General features: G+C 39.0%; 1 protein-coding gene across 1 annotated transcript in view; it reads left to right on the top strand.

Moving 5' to 3' along the window:
- The window catches only part of WDR86 (WD repeat domain 86), a 937643-nt gene that overhangs the window by 854268 nt on the left and 63086 nt on the right, over positions 1-20289 (top strand). The window contains exon 5 of the mRNA XM_044066906.1: positions 1316-1419. Within this exon, the coding sequence (XP_043922841.1) occupies positions 1316-1419 (104 nt within the window). The remainder of the gene's footprint in view (positions 1-1315; positions 1420-20289) is intronic.

Below are 20289 nucleotides of genomic sequence, written 5' to 3'. Positions count from 1 at the left end.
TTTTTCTCTAGGCCCTTTCCTCAGCCATATAAGTGTTTGAGCTGCAGCCCCTTTTGGCGGTTCCTCCTTTTTTAGTTTTTCATAAGGACAGGTTTCTCTTCATACTAATCCTTGTTTTATGCCCAAGGTGGTTTAACGAGTTGTCTCTTAATCAGTCTATTCATTTGCCCACTTTCTCCCCTTCTCCACAGTTTGTTAGTGAGAAGGTTCTTCATACTTTGGATTTGCATAGACAACTCAGATATTATTTGGATAAAACTAAACCTATTCATACATCTGAGCAACTATGTTCCTTTTCATCTGTCTTTGGGTTTGACTGTTTCTAAGCAAACTATTTCTTCCTGGATATCTAAGGTCATTTCCCTTTGTTATTCTTTTCATAGGAAAAGGCTTTCTTCTTCTGCTAAGGCTCATTCTACCAGGGTTGTGGCTTCTTCTCATGCTTTTTTTCAAAGGATTGGATACCAACTCCATCCTTGAGGCAGCTACTTGGACTTTATACTTACTTTTACCAAGCACTATAAGTTAGATGTGGTTTCTTGGGCTATTCTGCATGGCTTTCTTGAAGGCTCTGCTGGACGTTACTCCTTATCCTTACCACCTTTTCTCCTGAGCTTTTGTACCCTCCCTACTCTAAGAAATACTGCAACAGTGATATAGAAGGACATAGTATAGTTGTGTAAAATCTTGCAACAACAGTAGACGTTGTTGTCTTCACTGTTGCAGTATTCACTTCCTCCCCCTCCCCCTTTTCTCCTCCTGGATGCAAATGTTCCTCTTTTCGCCTTGGACTGTTGTTCTCCTGACTTTTCAGCCCTGAGGATGGTACATCTGTATGTCACCTTTATGCCCTACGGCATGCCTGGGAAACATATATGACATCCCTTTGCCATTAACCACATCAGACAAACCTTTGCTCAAGGAAATGACAAATGAGCTTTCATGGTGTATCCTTTTAGTCAGCTCTGTGACTGAAGTATGAGTTGTGATGCAAGAAGTCAAACTTTGTGTAAATGGTCTTTGCTTTTTGGTAGGAATAATTATAGAAGTATTCTACTTATTGTTTTGTTGACACTGCATGAATATTTAAAACGTAAACAATTATGGTGTCTGACCTCTGTCTGTACTTTAAAACTATTGTGTCTTATGAAATGTGAATGACAAATATGATAAAACTCCTCCAGATGAAAGTCTGTATTTCAAAAATGGTGAGAGAGCCATTAAAGTTTGAAGTTGCTTTACCCTGCAGGTAAATTAGGATCCATTGTTTAAATTCAAGTAATATATCTTGTACTCTTATTTATGTTTCTTGCAGTATTCACGGGAAGTGGAGATGCATGTGCTAAAGCCTTTGATACAAAATCAGGAGTTTTACAGAGGACTTTTAGAGGGCACACCTTTATTATCAATTGTATTCTGGTAAGTACGAAAGGAACCTATTAATTGTCAGAAGTATGAAATATAATGATAGTACCACATAGGCGCTTGGTAGCCTGGAGGGCTGAAATGTCCACTTCTTGCTTGGATCATGCTTTGACCAGCAAAATGCAGTTTATGCTGAATTAATGTTGCTGCCACATTACTATGGAGGAAATATTTCCAGAATTTTGAGGATTTTTTTTTACATGTACCAAGGAGAAACCATTTGGCAATCCCCATTAAGTGATTTTTGCTGGATGTGTATCCTTATTCATCCAGAAGTAAAGGCAGTGAAGGTGGGAGAGTGCAACCATACCTGAATAGAATGCATGATTTATCTGTACTAACATGCATCTTTTAGCAGTGGATGCAAGTAGGTCTGAAAAAGAATAGGAAAAAGTGGTTCAGTAAGGAATATCTAAGAGACCGTAGAGATATGGAATTATATGAGGCAGATATGTCACTTTGTATGGAAACACATAAAGGAAAATGTTATAAGGAACAATGCATTAATGCCATGCCTTGTACTAAAGATATTATAGGCATCTTGGCTTTCTCCCATTATGCATATGAATCAGTTGTTGCGCATAACTTTAAAAGTCATATTGCTACCCATTTTTTAACTCATAATCACTTCAAATGCTTCCCTAGTGTCATGTTGTATCTGTTGTCATTAGTTTATTATTTGCATTCATTCACCAGCCATACTTCTCAATCTTTTAGAGCAAGAAATGTGGACAAAGGCATGAATAATCGGGGGACAAAGCCCCCAAAATAGGGAGACTTTTTAAATATTGCTCTTGCAAACTTAGAAAGTTGATAGAACAACAGGTTTTGCAATAGCATGAATTTTCTGAAGGATATGAATTATGAAACTCAAATGTGTGCCATTATTTTCTGACTTTGGTCCTCAATGATTTGTCAGTGATTTACCATAAAACCACAATTTTACGAGGGAACAGACTAAAAAGATGAGGCAAAAATCTGGACATGTTGCAAAAATCTAGACAGTTGAGAGGCATGTCACCAGCTGAAGATGTTCTGTGACACCTTTTTTTTGACTGAATGTATATAACAACTAAAACAACTGTGGGCTTCACATTTTCCTGTGGGAATTAAAAATGCTGTTCATGTATATCATATTTTCTGCTTCCTCTAAAATGTTTAAATATTTGTTCACATGTAAGCAAGTATTTACTTTACTGGTGGTATTTTTGCTCATATTGAAATGGTCATTTGCTAGGAGATGACTGCATATTACCAATCAGAAATGCAACTTTGTATTTAACAGATTTGCCACTTGTACTGTGTATCTATTGTAGTTTGTAATATAGTATCATTTCTATAGGACATAGTGTGTGAAATGCTTTATTCAGTTTTTATTTCATTTGTTAACAGTACCCACTTTATCATACTCAGAGTCAGGAGGAAGCTGGGGCTTATCCTGTTACATTAGTGGTGGAAGTAAGATAGATAGAAGATTCTGGATGAGACATCTGTCCATCACATGATGTGCACAAGTACAAATACACACAGTTTAGTGGCTTGATGGTTTTATTTCAGGTAGAATAAAATAAAATAAAACATAAGCTTAGAACCAAGTAATTTAAGGCTGAATCATTTTTCCTGTTTATATCTCATGTAGTTTTTATGAATCCTGAGATAGTTTTTATGGTGCATGTATGTTATGTGTAGAGCAGCCTTAAGACTTTGTGTTTGAAATGTATTGTTTTGTTAGTACACCTCTTAGATCCTGTGATTTATGCATAGCATTTTGATTTTAACAATCAGATTTGTGTGTTTAATGCTCGTAATTTGATAGAGATGGTGTAAAGGGTGGAGTTCCTGGAGAGTTGCTATGGAATGAATGAGGCTGGGGTTGTTTCTCTATAGTCCTTTACTTGTGATATTAAGCAAGTTGGAGAATGTGGCAGTTTTCTAACACTGCATTGACTTTCTTCATATCTAATTATGTTTGTTATTATGGATTCAGGGATGAAATGTGTATTTGGATTTGTTGGGGGTAGAGTATGACTGAGCAGTTCTGAGATGCATGCTGTTTCATAAAGAAGGATGGTTCTGGGCCCACTGTTAAGCTCATTTGAGAACTTTCCAAACATAACCACTCCCTTTACCTGATAGTATTATCCTCACTGTAGCATATCACCTTCAGCCTTAGGGATGGTGCTGAAGAGGTGACTTTTTGCCATAAACTATGGTGTCATGGTAGTCCATTGATGTCAGGCAGGATGTCTTCCCATGCCACTAGTAACATAGTTCATAGGTCTCAACCTCATAGAAGGCCAGTGTGGGACACCGACCCTAACAATGTGTGACAAATGGTCAAAATGTGGAACACCCTATTTTCACACTGCGCGAAATGTGCCACTGTCATGGAGCATGGTAGAAAATCTGTAAAAATTCAATAAGACACTTCTCAGATCCAAAACCTTTATTTTATAATCTGCTATTCTAGCCTGCCAATATACCAGTGAGCAGCATAGCTCAAATTCCCAGTTCCTATCTTGGTGGGCAACTGGACACATCATTGGGGTTTATGGCCGGCATACAGTGGCCAATAGGGGCACATACACAGCACCCACTGTTATCATGAGTCTATGGTGTAAGTCGGAGTAGGCCGGGTCCTCAACCCACTTTATATACATTTAAACAGCTACAATAGTGTATGTACATTTCTGTTCCCTTCCAGCAAGGATACATCTTTAAACTCAGTATTTTATAAAATATCTTTTCAGCACACGTCTGTACAAACCTAGTTTGAGATACACATGACATACAGTTTGAAAACATTTGTAACACAAGCATCTTATATAGATCATGTTGATATTCACAAATGACATTATAATTATTTACAAAATTCCAGATAGCTGGAAGTATCTCCCTTTGTCACGGTGAGATACACTAATGGTAAATTATCGTGATCTCAATATATTTTAGCTATCTCTGAATTACTATTCTTTAGGAATTATAAATCAATTATAATGTTTATCTACTGTAGTACATGTATCATTTTGCATTAGATGAAAACGTAAACAACAGCAATCCTGTATTTCATAAATGCAACCAGGAAATACTTCAATCATGCAAAACTAGAACAGTAATTTAAGTAGATATCTCCTGTCCTGACCAAAAATAAACAAACAGAGAATTCACATTTAAGGTCAGGTTTTTATATTAATATTTGTACACTGCAGTCTGATTTTTTCAAAAAAAATAAAATAAAACCGCAACATACTAAGCTAATTCTTACCCATGAAAATGTCAAATATTATCTTGGTAAAGCCAATGCTGTAAACACATCACCTTCTCAAAGAATTTTCTTAATCATATGGAAGCTGACTTTCTTACCATTCAACGACAACGATTATTCAAAATAAGTGTCATTCAAAAGTCAATATTTGCTCTATTGTTATTGGAAAAAAATGTTTACTACAGGTAAGCATACCTCTCAACCTCTTAGCACAAGAAATGTGTACAAAGCCTGACGTAAGGGAGGACAAAGGTTAAAAAATAATGAGACATCTCAACTTTCCCTGTTTTGTAGAGACGCCCCTGATGTTTCTCAAAGTTTTATTCCATTTCTCCTAAAATTGGAAATAATTTTGTGAATTTATACGATAATAGTGCCATCATTTAAAATGTGTCCCCAGTTTGGGGTCTTTTCCTTATTTTTCACTTTATTCCAAATTTTGTTGGTAAAATTGAGAGCTATTATTAGTATTACTCTTATAAACTTAGAAAGTTGCTACAATAATTGAATTCTTCCAGCATACATTTTCCTGAATGATATGATCTCTGTAACTAAAATATATGTAATTTATTTAGTAACTTCAACCCTCAGATCATCCTAGCGATTTGCTAGAAAGCCACATATTTTACGATGTAAAGACCAAAAATACGAGGCAAAAAGTTGGACAGTTTAGAGGTATGCTGCTGGTAGGAAAAGGGTAGCAGTGTTGCTCAACTGCACTTGAATTTGTTTTCTCTTGCTCTACATTTAGCCGATTGCGAAAGATACAGTTAACAAAGTACTTATTCTTATCAGAAATTAAGCATCTTATTGATGCTCGCCGTACTTCGAAATTACACAAACAGTGAAAGTCAGTATAACAGTTGTGGGTTTCAGAAACGCATAGGCCTATAATATTACCTTACCCGCCTCACAAGCACCAACCGGGCTACTGCGATGCACTAAGCATGTAACGGGAGGGAGAAAATAAAAATTGCGAAGCAGAACCACGGCTGCAAATGTGGAACAGCAGAACAGGGGACTTATCGATCACAAATGCGGAACATTCCGCACAATCCGGAGCACTTGGCTACTCGGACATAGTTTCAGGAATGTGATCTAATGCACACACAACTGAGCACCCTAAACGTTGTGCTCCCTCATTAGAAGGTACAGTTCTAAGTCTTCTGGTACCTATCAGAGACTGTATGGAGGTCCTGGCACCACTGCTTTTTGAAAATAGAGATATACAAAATAGGTGTTAGATTTGTACAGAAGTGTGTATATCCCTTGCCAGGCCACTCCAAGACATACCTGAGGAGAAGAATGAGCTGTCTGACACTTATATGTAGCTCCCCTTCTCTGACTGGGATGCATTTTGTGAGACAGTAGGGTGATTTTCTGTTAGGTGCCTAATGTGAAAGTTAGATGCCACAGAAAAATAGGCAAGGGAAACTTAGTGACACATCTCCAGTAGGATTGAACAAATCTGGTTCTGTGCCAGGTACAAACAGAAGTGCAGGACTGAGAGATGCACTTGTCAGCAATCTATAATAACTCTGTATTAACCTATGTAAGATTTCTGTAAGGAATATGTACAACATAATACTGTGGAAGTCATCTTTGCTGCCTTTACAATGTTTGGCTCTCCAGATGCTTTCCTTGTGCAGTCTGCATTTCCTTGTGTCCACTCAAAATATTTGTGTCTGCTACAGTTTCCTTCCTTATCCAAAAGGTATTGTCATAGATGAATTGACAATCCTCCATATTGCCTGTAGGTGTGCATGCAATGTGTGATTTGATGTTCATTCGGCAATAAACTAGAATCATGGTCTGGATTAGTATTGCTGCTTTGAAACAAATGAATGTTGAAATAAGATTTGGCCTCCCCATGACCATGAACTGCATAAAGTTGCTTTGGACCTGGTGTAGATGTCTGCCTGCCACCTTTGGCAGGCATGTTCCTGGGCACCAGTTCTCTGCCACATAACGTTTGGTACATTTCCATCACATGTTGATCCCTGCACCAGCTTATCTATTTATTTAGTACCAAGGTAAGGGACCCCTTCATACTAAAGATCCTATGAGGGGTTTGAGCAGTCTGAAGCATTTGTCTCTGAGATGGTTAATGACAGTATTTTTCCCATAAATACGTGAATGCGTATTTTGGTACAAAATAGGAAGAGCCATGGATTATTCCCCCCTTAAAGATGGTCATCAAAGATGCCACATTTGCATCCTGAGATCCCCCAGTATTTATTACTGTAACTGTCAAAGAAGCAGCTGTTCTTTATAAGTACCGAAGCTGAGTAGAGTGATTCCCTGAGTAAGCATTCTCAGGCTGAATCCTGTTTGGCATCTTTGGACCAGTAGTGAGCTCCGGTATCATTTGTCACTTTAAGGGGAAGCTAAAGAATTGAGTATGGCTGGTGGTGATTATTCTTGTAGCACAATGCGGCTCAGAGGCCTTTTCTGTGAACCTCACCAATTTACATTCCAGTCCTCCCAAGTTGATGACTTACTAGACAAGCTTTCCTCCATCCCAAAGTCTGGGCTCTGTATGAAGTAGTTAAAAGTTTGTATGAGGCATACAATGTGGGCTTCCATGTATCTCTCTATTATTATTGTAATTATGCTTTAGCAAAGGCTGCAGGATGTCTTTACAGAAGATGACTTGGCTAAGACTAGCTTTCTAAAAGAGTGCATTCAGAAAATCCATCTTGAATTCCTCTTTTAAGGGAGGAGTGCTTTTTGGTAAGCCTTCTCAGGACATGGCAGATTACCTTTTTAAGCAAAAGTAGACCCTCACTAATGTGGAGGACATTATTGCACCATTTCAGCTGCAACTTCCTTCTTCAGAAACAGTTAACCATGAAATGGAAAAAGTCTTCTTGAAGACTGAAGGAACCACTGAAGCATCATATGGTCTTTACACTCCTGTTGTGATAGCGGAGTCTCCCAAGAGGATAACCCCAGCAACTCAGCTGTTGCAGTCCTTATTATAGTATGGGGCATTCAGACAGGGGGGGGGGCAATTCTCTAAGTTTGTCCTGGCTTGGAGACTCATTATGGATGACTGTTGAGTTGTGGAGGTAGCTATAATCAAATATATCTTAGAACTTTTTGATGATCTCTGACGGTGAGTCCACTGAGAGATCAAGCTGTCTCTGCAGAATTCCAGAGACAGGCTCAGACTTTGCTTATCACAGAGGCTGTAGAGACTGTCCATCCTTCAGAATAATCCAGGGCTTTTACTACATCTTTCTGGTTCAAAGATTATGAACTTGTTCTATCTCATGCTTTTATTCAGTGGGCTGAAGCAGCACAAGTTATAACTTTGTTTGCACAAGGCACCTAAGTGTTTCTGAATATGATGGATTGCATTCTGCAATGTCAATGGCTTACACATATCTTTGATGCTGAGATGAGAAGACTCTGGCTTCAGTTGCCACACCAGGTGCTTGGGTTTGTTTTCCAGTACTGACATTGCAGTGCATCATAAGGAGAGCTCTATACTCCCGAGTATGCCACACTTTGTAGGAGAAATGAAACAGAGCTCTCATCTACCCAAGTTGGTGGGGAGCTCAGGGCTATGTGAAACATGCCATGGCACTTATCAAAAAAAATAAAAATATTTTGGGGAGCTTTATTTATATCACATCATAATTCAGTATTTACTCATTATACATTTCATAGTGTTAGCATTTTCTCATTTTTGGCATAGTATCATTTTTTTCATACATTTTAAAACCAAGCGCACAGAGAAACCACACAGCATTCCTTTTTTTAACAGTTTGCCTTCCCCACCCCTCCCCCCAAAACCATAATTTTATTCTCTTAACATTACATTACAATTATGTAATTTATTAATTCCTCAATATTAATTCCTCATACTGTACTGCCATACATTCCATATTAACCCCATCAAAACTCGATCCATTTTTTCTCTTTGCATCTTGGTAACATCCTTATATTCCCCATGTAAAAGCATGTCTATGTTTATTTCCTAAAAACAATCACTTGTATATTCTTTTTGAATTTTTGTTTCAAAAACCTTTTAATCTTCTACACGCTGTTAAAGCATGTGGCACTATTTCCTCTACAGTACACAGTTTACATTGTCTTTCGCTATGTTGCCTGTATGTTATTTCCTGCTTTACTAGCAATTTTCCAAACATTAATCTGCATAGAAAATTGCTTATTTATTCTATCTCCTTAAACCTTTCTTGCCTTTCTTTTACACAAATCTTCAGTTTGTCTCTGCTGAATTTTCCCAGAGTTCAGCATAATAAAAATTCTGTTTTGCTGCTTCATACCAATATTTTCATTCCACCCTTTTCATTTTATTTGTATTTGTTGAGCACTAATCTCCATGGACCTTTTTCACTCAGCCCGGTCTGGTTAAGAGACTTGCTGAGAGTCATACAGTTAGGCAGTGATGCAAACGGAATCAAACCCTGGATAACTGGACCACAAGAAACAAGTCGTTAACCCTCTACACCAACTGCCAAACAACTTGAACTCCTGTTTTCAATTTCCATAACTTAATTTTGCATACATATATTCATCTAGTTCTTTGCTTACACTGCCTTGTGTTTTTTCCTATCTGAATACTTAGCTATTGTGCCTTATACATGTATAAAATTTCTTACAATATTTCTCTCTTCCTTTGTTCCATCTCCATGGGCATCCAGTACATATTTGAAGATGGTAAAAAACACTGGACTGAATAATCAACTTCTTCCTTTTCTGTTAAAGTTAAACATCCCTCATTTAGGTGGGTTGAGCACTGAACCACATCTAACCACAAATATCTCTAATATTTTTTCTTTACACCCTTGAAAGGCATATATGCCCCAGCTTACCAAAATTTCCTGAACGTATGCATATGGATCATATGTACTTTAAAAAAAGTTAAAAGGTTTTCAGCTTCCTCCAAAATCTATTCTTTCTGCTGTATTCTCACTAGCTGATGCCAAACCTTACACCTGTCACCTGAATTGTCCCTGCTTTTTGATAGCTCCAAGACTCTTGCATTTAACCCAGCTTGTATCATTCAGTACCCATATGCTTTCCATTGTTCACCCTTATATTTCATGATAACCACCAAAACGATTAGTGTAACTATAAATTGAATTGCCTTTGCTCCCTCCAGTATTTCACAGTTTACTTTACTTATAGGTTCATAGGTAGGTACTAGGCTATCGGCCCTGGGGCCTATACAAGCCCAGCCAAAAAGGTACCCTGGCTTTTGCCACCCCGGAAAATTATTTTCCTGTGCCACTGTCAAGCAGAGCCACAGAGATGATCCCCGGGGTGAATTTCCTATTTCCCATCCAATCATCAAGATTTTTCTTGAAGAGTGCTAATGAGGAGCTTTGTTTAATATAGATAGGTAGTTTATTCCAGTGTATGGGAAGTCTCTGGGACAGGAATCTATCCCTCCAGCATGTTCTGTTTATTGTGGTGATAAGGTTTAGGTCCCTAGAGCGTGTAGCTCGGAGGGATTGGGATTTCTTTAGGTGGAGCATGTCCAACAGCTCTGGGTTTGACATAGCTTTGTATGTTAGGCAGAGATCACCTCTGAGTAGGCGATATGCGACGGAGTAAAGCTGGGGTTTTTTGAGACGGTCTGCGTAGGGCATCTGTTTGAGGCCAGTAATCTTCTTTGTGGGGTATTTCTGTGGCCTTTCCAATTGTTGTAGATGTCTTGTGAGGTACATACCAAAAGGGGCATTGTACTCCATAATGGGTCTAATGAGTGATGAGTAGAAGGGAACAATGACCTCTTTTTTATCTGGATGAGAAACCTTTTGTGATGAGGTGTGCCATGTAGAAGGATTTCCTGACTACTGTGGCGATGTGATTATCAAAGGAGAGACTACTGTCTACCTGTATCCCAAGGTCTCTTATCACACGTTTGGTGTTAAGTATACTACCGTCTATGTTGTAGTTCATGGGTACAGAGTTTTTACCAAAGGGGATGACAATGCACTTTTTGGCATTGAGCTTGAGGCCATGGCTTTGACACCAGGCATCTGTCTCAATGAGGCCCTTTTGTAGGATGTCCACATCGTTAGGAGTTTCAATTATGGCTCCTAGTTTGCAGCCATCTGCGAACTTCTTTAGCCAAAGACCTTCTGTGTTAGCCTGTACTTCATGGAAGTAGATACCAAACAGGAGAGGACCCAGGACTAAACCCTGTGGTACTCCACTTGTCACTGGTCTGAAGTCGGATTTGGAGTCTGCTACTTTCACAGTGTGGGTTCTGTCAGTGAGCTAGTTGGCAACCCATCTTGTGACATAGGGATTTATACTTAGTTTAGTGAGACTTATCTATATTTCCAGAGTGGGGGATGGTGTTGAAAGCCTTGGCAAGATCTAGATAGGCTGTGTGAACCACCTTACCCTTGTCTACGGCTTTGGTGACTGCTTCAAAGAAGTCTATCAAGTTTAGGAGACATGATCTGCCTTTTACAAACCCGAACTGGGTGGGGTCCAGAGTTTGGAGATTACCAATGTCTTTGCTTATAAGTTCCATGATGATACATTCCATGGCCTTGCAGACCAGGCTCGCCAGGCTAATGGGGCGGTAGTTCCCGGGGTCCATGGTGGCTCCCCCCTTGTAGAGTGGGATAACCGTCGCTGTGCGCCATTCAGCAGGCACAAAGCCTGAGGTGAGGCTATGATTGAACATGGTACTTAGGTGGAGTGCCAGTTCATTCTGTAGTTCATGTAGAATGCAGCCTGGGATGTTGTCTGGTCTTTGGAGAGTGTGGTTTTTACCTTTGCAGCTGTGATTACAGGAACTTTGCATTCTTCTCTTATAGAGATGGGGTCTTTAGGGGGTGAGAGGGGAGGTAAAGTTATGGGGTCTTTAGGGGGTGAGATTGAGGTAACGTTAGCACTATACCTATCTGCCAGGATGTTGGCAATATTAGTTGGGTCTGTATATTTAGTGCCATTGTGCTGTAACTCAGAGCAGATCTGAGTGTTGCTATTGAGATTTTTGACATAGCTATAGAATGCTTTGTGGTTGTCTTTAGAATCAGTGGCGATTTTGTTTTTGTAACTAGCTTTGGAGGATTTTATCAGGGATTGCAGCTTCTTACTGAGACTGACCAGGGAGCTCCTCCACTCATGGGATTTTACTCTGTTTTGCAACAGTTTCTTCATTCTGCTGTACAGTTTGTTTATGGCAGGGGACCACCAGATTGGCTTCCTTTTTTTGGAGGATAGCGTCTCTGTGCTGTTTGGGATAGCATGATCCATGCACTCATGTAAGTGTTTATAAAGTGCAATTGTGTAGGATTCAGTAGTTGCAATTGTATTGTCCATCTGCATGGGTGTCATGAAGTTCATCACTTCTGTCTTAAGAAGCATAAAACTGGCTTTGGAGAAATTTTTTACCATGGTTTCCTTAATGGGGGGGGTGGGGGCAGGATGTGGATATCTAGGGTAATTAGCTTATGGTCAGATCGGACCAATGAGGCATTGACTTCAGGTGTGGAACACCAGTCACTCATGTTGGTAAAGACTAGATCTAGGATATTGTTGCCCCTGGTGGGGGAGTGGATAAGTTGATCCAGGGCATTGGAGTTTATGAATTCCAGAAAGCGCTGAGCGAAGGAGTTGGTACATGAGTAGTTTTCCCAGTTAATGGTGGAGTAGTTGAAATCGCCCATTATTAGGGTGTTTGGTTGAACCCTAATATTTTCCAGTACATCAAGAAAAGAGGATTGGGAATCCTGGGGCATGGTGGGTGATCTGTAGCAAGCTACAATTTGGATTGCAGTTTTGCCCAGAGTTAGTTGCACTTGGATAACCTCAGCTGCATTATGCTGAGCAACTAGCCTGGAGGTGTGGATATCCTTAATGAATATGGACACACCTCCGCCTTTGGTGTTCCGGTCCAGGTTACATGGCCGAAAAGTGTGGTATGAGTTATAGCCTGGTAGTGCAGGGGTGCTCTCTGGAGCCTTGAACATGCTTTATTGCTGCCTCTATGTCCTTTTTGTAACACTTATATTTGTTATGTGTAGCAATGCCATGCATGTGCTACCCATCCTGCTCCTTCAAATTCATTTTGTGTTCCCCTTTCTTCATTAATCACCTTATTCATTATCACTTAACACTTTGTATCATTTCCTCATCACTGAATTGTTCCTTCCACATTTTCATAATGAACCACATTACCTGTTGCTGTCTCTTTTTATATAGTTCTTTCCTACTCTTTTAACACTGGAAATGCCAAGCAGAAATGGCCTATTTCCTTACATGTTTTTATATTCCAAAACACAGTTTTTAACTGAAAGCTAACCCACCCCCCCCAAAAAAAAGAAGTTTTTGGCTGCCTCCAATGTGTCACTTTGCCTCTTTGCCTTCAAACATTAATTACACTTCGTATATGAATAATATCCCCTTATTTCACAGTCAGTGCAATCATACCCCACACCCAATTCCAAGAATTTGTGTCATTATATTTTTTAATTTCATATACAGCATGACAGCCCTACTCATACTACATCACTATGTCCATTTCTTCTGTATCAGCACTTCTGAACTACACAGTCAATTTATTTTTTGTATGAATGCTCTTGCATGAAAAAACACAATTCTTCCAGGGCTCACAGAAAGCTTAAGCATTGCATGTTCTTATAAACTTTTCTACTAATGCATAGTTCTCAAACATTATTTTACAAAAGGCTTTGCTTCCTAAATGTATCGTAGCCCTAATGTCTTTAACTGTGAAGCCTATAGGCAGTATCCCAGTTCTCATAATCAGTCTCCTCATTTGTCTTGTAGTTTGTACTGCTGTTAAGCTGTGAATGGTCACCTGCAGCCAGAGTACAGGAACATACACAGTGCTTTTCATTTGCTCTTTCTGTCCAGCTGAATAACAGATATATCATTGTAATCCACAATGTTTTGTAGTACAGTCAATTTAGTTGTTTCTCCATTTCTCGGACTTTCCTATTGCACTTACTGGATTGACAGTATCAAAAAAACACAGGCTAAGTTTCAGTATCTGCAAATTCCTGCTCACATTTCTTTACAGTATCACTCCAAGAAATTTGCAGTTCATTGAGGTTTGTCTGCCTCGGTAATCTGCAACATCTTTTCTGGCTTCAGACCTCCTTCCTCCATCAGCACAATTCTTATTATGTCCGTTGCCCAGGGGCGGCTGCGACTGCAGCCCTCCCACCTAGAAGAAACAAAAGAAAAATCTTTAAAACTAAAAAACAAAAACAGAAAAAAAAAGCACGAGTCCCGACTCCTCTGCGCAGACACATTTGAAGACCTCAGACTGCCTTTATCAGCAGTCCAGATAGAGACAGAAAGGTACCCAGCAATCATTGCTGCAAATGCACCCAGGAATCAGTGCAGTGACGACCGTACAGAAGAGGAGGTCCAGTCTGCTTCTGCAGCAGGCAGAACCAATGAGGACAGAGAGGTGAGCTGCTCTCGCGGGGCATTCATTGCGCAGGCTTGGCTTCATTCATGGATTACTGCTTCAGGAGGTACGTGTTTTGGTCGCTGGCTGTTGAACAGGTGGGACATGTATTTACAGCAGGTAAGTGAAGGCTTTAATTATACCGCTGGACTAAGGTGTGTGTGTGTGTGTGTGTGTGTGTGTGTGTGTGTGTGTGTGTGTGTGTGTGTGTGTGTGTGTGTGTGTGAGAAATGCCCCAGTTATTATATACTGGTGGCTAGAGAGAGCAAATGGTGGTGGGTAGAGATACTCAGGCTTGAACCCTGTACCTTGGATGCAGGTGGCAAGGACCTGAATTCCCTATCCACCACCATTTCTAAAAAAAAAATTGCTGATGTATGCCTCATATTTGTTCTGTTCCTCATAAAATCTGTGGTTTCTGTATCTACATTTTTCCTTGCAAAGTCTGTAGTGCAGTGGTGCACTGGTAGCATTGCTGCCTAACAGCTACAGGTTCTCTGGTTTGATTCTTGGCTGGGGTGCCTTCTGTGTGGTGTCTGCATGTTCTCCCATCTTGCAAAGATGTGTCTGGCATTTCTCCCTGCTCTGCTGAAAATTGTCTTTTGTTCCAAGTCAGACTAGTTTCCTGGTTAAATGTTTAAAAATAACAGGCCTTTGAATTTCAGACTTCATATTCTTCAGAAAGTACATGGTAACACAAAATTGTTCTAGCAGTTGTCTATAACATGGATATTTGAAATTTGTCCCTATTTTTGGGACTGTATTCCCCCATTATTGGCTTTGTCCAGGTATTTTGTGCTAAGGTTGAGAGTTATCTATGGTGAGAACTGAATTCATTGAATGTTTGGGGCTTATTCCCCTCCATTACTGGCTTTGTCCACATGTTTTTTTGCTAAGAGGTTGAGAGCTATAGTGAGAACTGAATTCACTGAATATGTTTGGGTGCTGTATTCCCCCCATTATTGGCTTTGTTCAGGTGCTTTGTGCCAAGAGGTTGACAGCTATATTGAGAACTGAATTCACTAAATGGTAGCCATTTAAGTTTGTCTTCCTCTCTTTCACAAAACAGCTGATTTGGCATAGTGGTATGACTGTTTTGCACATGGTCCCCTGAGTTAAAGATGTGGCAGTGAAATGTGTGGTGGTAACACAGCATTTTATTCTAGCAACTTTCCAACATTATACAAGCAATGTTTAAAATGTGTCCCTGGTTTTTGGACTTTTGTCCCCTCCCCCAATAAATTTCGGCTTTTTCCAGATTTCTTGTGCTGCAAAGTTCAGAGATACAACTGCGTGTCGAGTAGATTTTACAAGGAGCTGGGAGCTGCAGGGGAACAAAACTTTAGTGCTGCTTATTCTGAGTCTGCTTGCATTAATAGCACAACAGGTAGTGCACTTGCTTTTGATGCAGAAGACTGTGGGTTCTACTCCCACAGTAGATAGATGCATTGCTGATACTGTACTGTGTTGCAAAGTGGGTGGATGCTGCAGTCCTTTTTGGCAAAGATACCTAGAGTAGTAACTATGAACCTGAACCTATCAGTTTGCTATCCATTCCGTATTGCGATATTACTAGCTTAACATTTTTTTTTAATGCATGCAACATAGGCAATTTATTCCTCAAGGGCAACAGGCACTTTATTTGTAGATGAATAAACAGTGACATATAAAGTTGCTTGCTAGCAGCTACCTCTTCATTTTTACAGATTTCTTTAATGTGGAATTATTTAGATGACTTTTACTACTTTAGAGATTGTGCATATTTACTGATACTGGTGGACTGTAGAAGGGTGAGTAGACTTTTATGATGGAAATGTTCTGAATTGGGTAGTTTTGTCATTGGTGCATGCATTTTGTTTAATTGTTTACTGGAAAAATGTTCAAAATTTAGTACAATCAGGAAGGTGTATCAAAGAGCACATGTATGTTTCATGTGCAAGGGGCCTATGATTTGAAAACAGCCCAAAGTTAATCTTTATCTGCCACTGGCAAAATGTATTTTCTTTGAATGTGGGTTTCAATGCTGTTTCATTGAATGTGAGTTTCAAGGGCAGAGAAGTTTTTAATGCTAAGCCTGTTTTCATTGTGAGACTGTGTTGCTTTGTTTAGCAGATGTCTTAGTGTTTTTGCTGTAAAATGCAAAATAAAACTTTTAAAATTAAATCCAAATCATCATAGAAGTAAAGCAGTATGCACATTAGTGTTAATGGTAAATGGAGTGAAATAGCCAAGTAATGGATCATTGGAATGGCTGCAGGGGGGAGGGCTCCATTCGACCATGATTTTGTGAGGGGGAAGGGCGGCAAACTCAAAGACAGCCCCAGCTGAACTATACCTCCCATCTTTCCAGATTTTCACAGAATGAATAGATTTTTGCTTCTTATTTTTGGTTTGTTCCTCATAAAATTTGTGGTTTTCTGGAAAATAATTTAGGAATTAAGTCACTAAATAATGACACACTGAGTTTCAGACTTCATAACCTTCAGAAAAATGCATGCTAAATAGTAAGACCTGTTATTCTGTCAACTGTCTCAGTTTATACAAGAGCAATTTTTAGTACTGTTTATATGTTCCCCCAATATATTTGGCCTTGTCCAGATTTATTGCATTAACAGGTTGAGAGGTACATGCAAATAAATTGCTTTATAGAATTAGGCATAGCCAAACCTCTCAACCGTCCCTGAATTTGGCTCAAAATGTTGCTCTTCCCCTAATATTCCCTCCGCAAAAATAGCAATTTTGGAAGAAAACATGGAGGGTTTACAATTAAGAAATAACTGTAATAATCAGAGTTCTCGATTACTTTTATTTCAGAAATCCATGTAGATTCTTTTATTTTGTCATCTGCTCAAGTTAGCAGTACTATTATTAAAAAAGTGTCCCTTCTTTGACAGGTTCCCAACTGTATTGTGTGGCTATTTTATATTTTTGCATCACATTTTTGGTCCATTTTTCATAAAACAGTTTTTTTTGGCAAATTAGTGGTAAATCATTAAAGACTGAGTTTAGAAAATAATGACAGACATTTGAGTTTCAGATTTCATATCCTTCAGAAAATTCATACTAATGCAAGACCTACTATTCTATTATTATCTTTCTAAGTTTATAAGAGCAATATTTAAAAATTGTCCTTATTTTTTGGGCCTTTGTCCAACTTCTATGTATGGCTTTGCTCTGAGGGTGAGAGGTATGACAAATGTGTCAGGGCCATCACAGTCAGCCAGAGACATTTCAAATTGTGACATACTTGTTGCACCCCACTCCCCCATGTAGTGACTCTGGATATGTCCAAGCAAGGCAAGGAGCAGTTATGCAGTGTAAATGTGCAGGGTATCCCCCCATCCAAGGTAGACACAAGTACTACAGTGGCTTTTCATCTGTTCTTGATTTTGCAGAATGGTCTGGATTCTGTCATATTTTTGTACTCTTGATTTATGCTTATTACTCAAAGTGCCTGTTGCTCTGTGTTTTAAGTAGCAATGCTTTCATGACCATCAGGTAAGCTTGTCTGAGATCATAACATGCAAGTAAGCCTTAATAAGCATACTGTTAAAGAATTGCCAATATTGAAGCCTTTCTGTTGTTGCCATGCAGAGAATACTTAACTAGATAATGTACAAGCGTTGGGTATTGAAATGCATATGACAGTATTTGTAATAAAGGACAGGATTACATTATTTTAAGAAGCTCATTACACTTGTTGGAGACTTCCAGTGATCTCTGAGGGCTTTACCCGTAAACTAAACAGAATGCCATGCATGTGTGGTCCATAACCTGTACAGTAATCCTTTAAGCAACGTATCTTGAGCTTGTTTGCTTTTCATTTTTTACTTTGATCATGTTTTCACCATGAAACAAGTAGATAGTTGTCAGGCAGCAGGTCTTTTTTGGATAAGAAACAGTTTTACAAGAGGGGGCATCACAGAGTTTGCTACTTTCAGCATGTTACTTGGTAAATAAAGCTGAATATAAATTATAATTAGAACTGCAGTGCAAGGAGAAGTGGTTTGAGTTGAGTGCTGCTTGTTTTTTTATACTTGATTTTGACTGGCATTCCAGTAATGTATTTAAAAAGTAATTTATTTTTTCATGCCTCACAACCTTTTTGTTTCCATCTAGATATTAAGTAAGCTGTCAAGCATCCAATGCATTGAAATATTTTTATTCCTTTACACTTCATTTGTCTTGATTGGACTCTCATATTGAGGGTTTGGCACCCAGGGCAGCATATTTAATTAAAGTTTAGTTTTTGTGGTTTTGAGCATAGCTCTTCCCCTTTCTAGTTGTCCGCACCCCTTCCCATTGACCCCACCCATTCAGCTATCTCCTGCAGCCCCCCCCCCCTTTGATTTGAAGTCACCAGCCACCACTGCCGTTGCCATAATAATATACTGCAAATCTGCAGCATCACCAGCAACATTCTGTTCCATGTTGCCTTCAGCATTCTTTTCCCTCCTTTTCCTTGGTTATAGCTCCCTGGTGCCACCTAGAGGAAAAGAGTATGGGAGAACTTCCCCACTGCCCTGGCCAAATTTCTCCTAATCACAGTGAATACCACCAGCTCATGCCTCCACACTACAAAGCAGTAATGTAAATGAGAGATTTGGTCGAGAGCTGGATCAGTCAGATGTTCATAAGGTACTATACAGATCTATACAATAAAAACCTACAAGTCATGCATAATAGTAGAAGCTGGAGCACATAAAAATTATCATTTTACTCTGGAATAAAAACTCTTATTCTCTTGGAAATCAATAGGAAAACAAAAAAAAAAGGAAATGAGCAGTTTCTTCATTTAAAACTTTATTAGATCTTTAAAAAAAGTGTTATAATGCAAGCTATTATTTATCCACCCATGAAAATCACTTAAAGGGTCAGGGGCATTCAGAGCACTATGTTTTGCCACTTCATTAGCATATTTGTGCTAATGTGCTTTCTGCACATTTAAACCAACAGCAGCACAGACAGAGGCTAAACGTGGAGGTGTCTTGATCTACATTAGCTGCAAATACAACTCTAGGTTGATTAAACACTCCCCACTAATATAACCTCTGCAACAACAAACACAAAATTCAAAAAACTACTCAAACCACATCTCAGGAAAACCTGGATCTGCCCATGTATCACATGACAATCGCTATACACTTTTCTTCTCCTCCTCCACACAACTCCAGTTGGAATGTACACTATTTTACACACACACACACACACATATATATATATATATATATATATATATATATATATATATATATATATATATATACATACATACACACACACACACACATGTAATAAGCTGCAGTGGTCATTGTACTTCTTTCACTGTACACTTACTAGAAAATGTAAACTGTCTTAAACTGTATGTACTGCTAGGTAAAAATAGCACATTTAGTCATGTCTACTCTACTTATTTGTAAAGGTTAATCTAATAATATCTCTATTCTGCAATGCCAGTAAACTATTGAGAGCTAATTTTGAATGTCTCTGCTTGTAAGTAATCTGCTGTCTTTTCTTTCTGTATATTTCTCATTGTCTTAACTACTTACTATATGTTAATTGTAGAGCTTTTCTCCCCGGGCATCCACTGAAAATGGACCTGGTCCAGCTGGATTTTCCCGGTTAACAAATGTAAAATAAAATAAACAGGATGATACCCTGAAGTTCATCCACATCCAAATCTCGATAGAAAAGGTTCCCCACCATGTCCTGGCCAGCTACAGGTCACCCTCTATGACTTACTAAGCTCACAACTTTTACTTAGACCTATTAGAGGTTCTCACCTTCCAACCAAATATCTTATGCACGGAGAGTTTAACTACCCCTATATAGACTGGGAAATGTACATTGCCTCTAACTCACAGACACAACGTTTCTTGCACTTTTTTCAACACAAACACCTTAGACCAGATAATGCACTGTTCAACCAGAGGATCAAACATACTCAACCTAGTACTTGCCTACATTGCTCCGCTCCCCTGTGTTATGTCCTCATTGGTAATGTTGGACTAAAAGCTGTTTCCCTCAAAATAAAAATTGGCTGGGAAACAGCTAAAACCATAACGGTTAGGAACTATACTAAAGCAAACTTCATCTTATTAAGTGACAGTTTGTCAAAATTCATGGCACCCCAAGCCCAGAGAACACAGCTGCTTACTCAGAATTA

This window comes from Protopterus annectens, chromosome 3.part1 (genome assembly GCF_019279795.1).
Source record: "Protopterus annectens isolate FY-2018-M chromosome 3.part1, PAN1.0, whole genome shotgun sequence".
NCBI lineage: Eukaryota > Metazoa > Chordata > Ceratodontiformes > Protopteridae > Protopterus > Protopterus annectens.
The sequence above is the reverse complement of the archived record's forward strand: the minus strand, read 5'-3'. Positions and strand labels throughout refer to the sequence as shown.